The sequence below is a fragment of the Nansenia antarctica genome (genome assembly GCF_963989245.1).
Source record: "Nansenia antarctica genome assembly, contig: SCAFFOLD_244, whole genome shotgun sequence".
NCBI classification, from domain to species: domain Eukaryota; kingdom Metazoa; phylum Chordata; class Actinopteri; order Argentiniformes; family Microstomatidae; genus Nansenia; species Nansenia antarctica.
Window position 1 is genome coordinate 28,426 of NW_027663039.1, and position 2,500 is coordinate 30,925.

General features: G+C 57.1%; 1 protein-coding gene across 1 annotated transcript in view; it reads right to left on the bottom strand.

Annotated features, from left to right (window-relative positions):
- armc2 (armadillo repeat containing 2) overlaps positions 1-2,500 on the bottom strand; it is a gene marked incomplete at both ends in the record, with an annotated part of 35,908 nt that overhangs the window by 3,747 nt on the left and 29,661 nt on the right. Inside the window, 5 exon segments of the mRNA XM_080551014.1 lie at positions 15-90; positions 93-137; positions 821-836; positions 1,381-1,425; positions 1,427-1,481. Coding sequence (XP_080407140.1) covers positions 15-90; positions 93-137; positions 821-836; positions 1,381-1,425; positions 1,427-1,481 — 237 coding nt within the window.

The following is a 2,500-nucleotide window of genomic DNA, read 5'->3' on the forward strand; positions in this document are numbered from 1 at the left end:
CCCCCCCTCTCCGCTGGTAGGCGTGGTAGAGCCCCAGCAGCACGTCCACGCACCCCGGGGCCTCTAGGAGGCGCTGGCGAGCTTCACTGCTCTCGACGTCAGGTTACCCAGGGTGAAGAGGAGACGTACCACCAGGTCTGAGATAGAGAGAGAGAGAGAGAGAGAGAGAGGGGGGGGGAGGGGTAGAGGGGGGGGGGGGAGAGAGAGGGGGGGGGGGGAGGAGAGGGGGAGGGAGGGAGAGGGGGGGGGGAGGGAGAGAGAGAGGGGGGGGGAGAGAGAGAGGGGGAGAGGAGGGAGAGGGAGGGAGGAGAGAGAGGGGGGGAGGAGGGGAGGGAGGGAGAGAGAGGGGGGGGGAGGGAGAGAGGAGAGGGGGAGGGAGGGGAGAGAGAGAGGGAGAGGGGGGGAAGGGAGAGGGGGAGGGAGAGGGGGGGAGGGAGGGAGAGAGAGGGGGGGAGAGAGAGGTGGGGGAGGAGGGGAGGGAGGGAGAGAGGGGGGGGAGAGGGAGAGAGGGAGAGGGGAGGGAGAGGGGGGGGGAGGAGAGAGAGAGAGAGGGAGAGAGGGGGGGGGGGGAGGGAGAGAGAGAGAGAGGGTCAGGGTGAGTGTGTGTGTGTGGTGTGTAGACAGTGTGAGTGACAGCGTGGTGGACTATAACAGAACATCAGGAGATCATTTCTCACTCCTCAACAGTTCTCTGTCAGGTCAGGGTTCACCTCCGCCTTCACACACACACACACACACACACACACACACACACACACACACACACACACACACACACACACAGGACACACAGGACATCAACGCGTTGTGTACTGAGTACCTCCGTACAGGACAGCCTGTCCAGGGTAATGGGGAGGAGTGTGAGTGTGAGTGTGTGTGTGTGTGTGTGTGTGTGTGTGTGTGTGTGTGTGTGCAGGCTTGCGTGTGTTTATTCCCCGGGTGATTAAAAGCACATGACGCCCCTCTCTGAATGCCAGAACACCCTCCCTCCCCTCCCTCCCTCCCTCCCTCCCTCCCAAAACACACACACCCCCCTTCCTCCCCACATACACACATTACACATACACACATACACACTCATGTACCCCTCCCAACCTTCTTCCTCATGTTCTCCTGGGACGCTGATGGAAGTCGAACACACACCCACACACACACACACACACACACACACAGAGACAGAGAGAGAGAGAGAGAGAGAGAGAGAGAGAGAGAGAGAGAGAGATGAGAGAGAGAGAGAGAGAGAGACGGACAGAGAGAGACAGAGAGAGAGAGAGAGACAGAGACAGACAGAGAGACAGAGAGAGAGAGAGAGAGAGAGAGACAGAGAGAGAAGAGACAGAGAGAGAGACAGAGAGAGAGACAGAGAGAGAGAGAGCTCACCTGTCTCTTCTGGTGTTTGTTCAGCAGGTGTATGAACAGGTCGTAAGCAGCCCTGTGATTGGCCCAGCGCCAGGCAGCACTCTGAGTAGCACGACAGCTTACTGTGGAACACACACACACACACACACACACACGCACACGCATACGCACACGCACACACGCACACAACACTGACTCACCATCTCTCTGTGTACCACATGTACACACACACACTTACAACAGTTTCTGCTTCTATATTGTTGTTCTGCTTACATATGTTTATGTTTATCGTTGTTTTCTACACACCGACCTCACCGAGTCAATTTCCCGTATGTGCAGATACACTGTGTGTGTGTGTGTGTGTGTGTGTGTGTGTAGATACACTTGGCAATAAGAAGAACTGTCATTCTGACTCTGTTTCAGGGTGAGTCATTGTGAGAGCAGCAGGGTGATGTAGCAGGGTGATGGAGCAGGGTGATGTAGCAGGGTGATGGAGCAGGGTGATGGAGCAGGGTGATGGAGCAGGGTGATGTAGCAGGGTGATGTAGCAGGGTGATGGAGCAGGGTGATGTAGCAGGGTGATGTAGCAGGGTGATGTAGCAGGGTGATGTAGCAGGGTGATGTAGCAGGGCGATGGAGCACGGCGATGGAGCAGGGTGATGGAGCAGGGTGATGGAGCAGGGTGATGGAGCAGGGTGATGTAGCAGGGTGATGTAGCAGGGTGATGTAGCAGGGTGATGTAGCAGGGTGATGTAGCAGGGTGATGTAGCAGGGCGATGGAGCACGGCGATGGAGCAGGGTGATGGAGCAGGGTGATGGAGCAGGGTGATGGAGCAGGGTGATGTAGCAGGGTGATGTAGCAGGGTGATGTAGCAGGGTGATGTAGCAGGGCGATGTAGCAGGGTGATGTAGCAGGGTGATGTAGCAGGGTGATGTAGAAGGGTGATGTAGCAGGGTGATGTAGCAGGGTGATGTAGCAGGGTGATGTAGCAGGGTGATGTAGCAGGGTGATGTAGCAGGGTGATGGAGCAGGGTGATGTATCAGGGTGATGTAGCAGGGCGATGGAGCAGGGCGATGGAGCAGGGTGATGTAGCAGGGTGATGGAGCAGGGTGATGGAGCAGGGTGATGTAGCAGGGTGA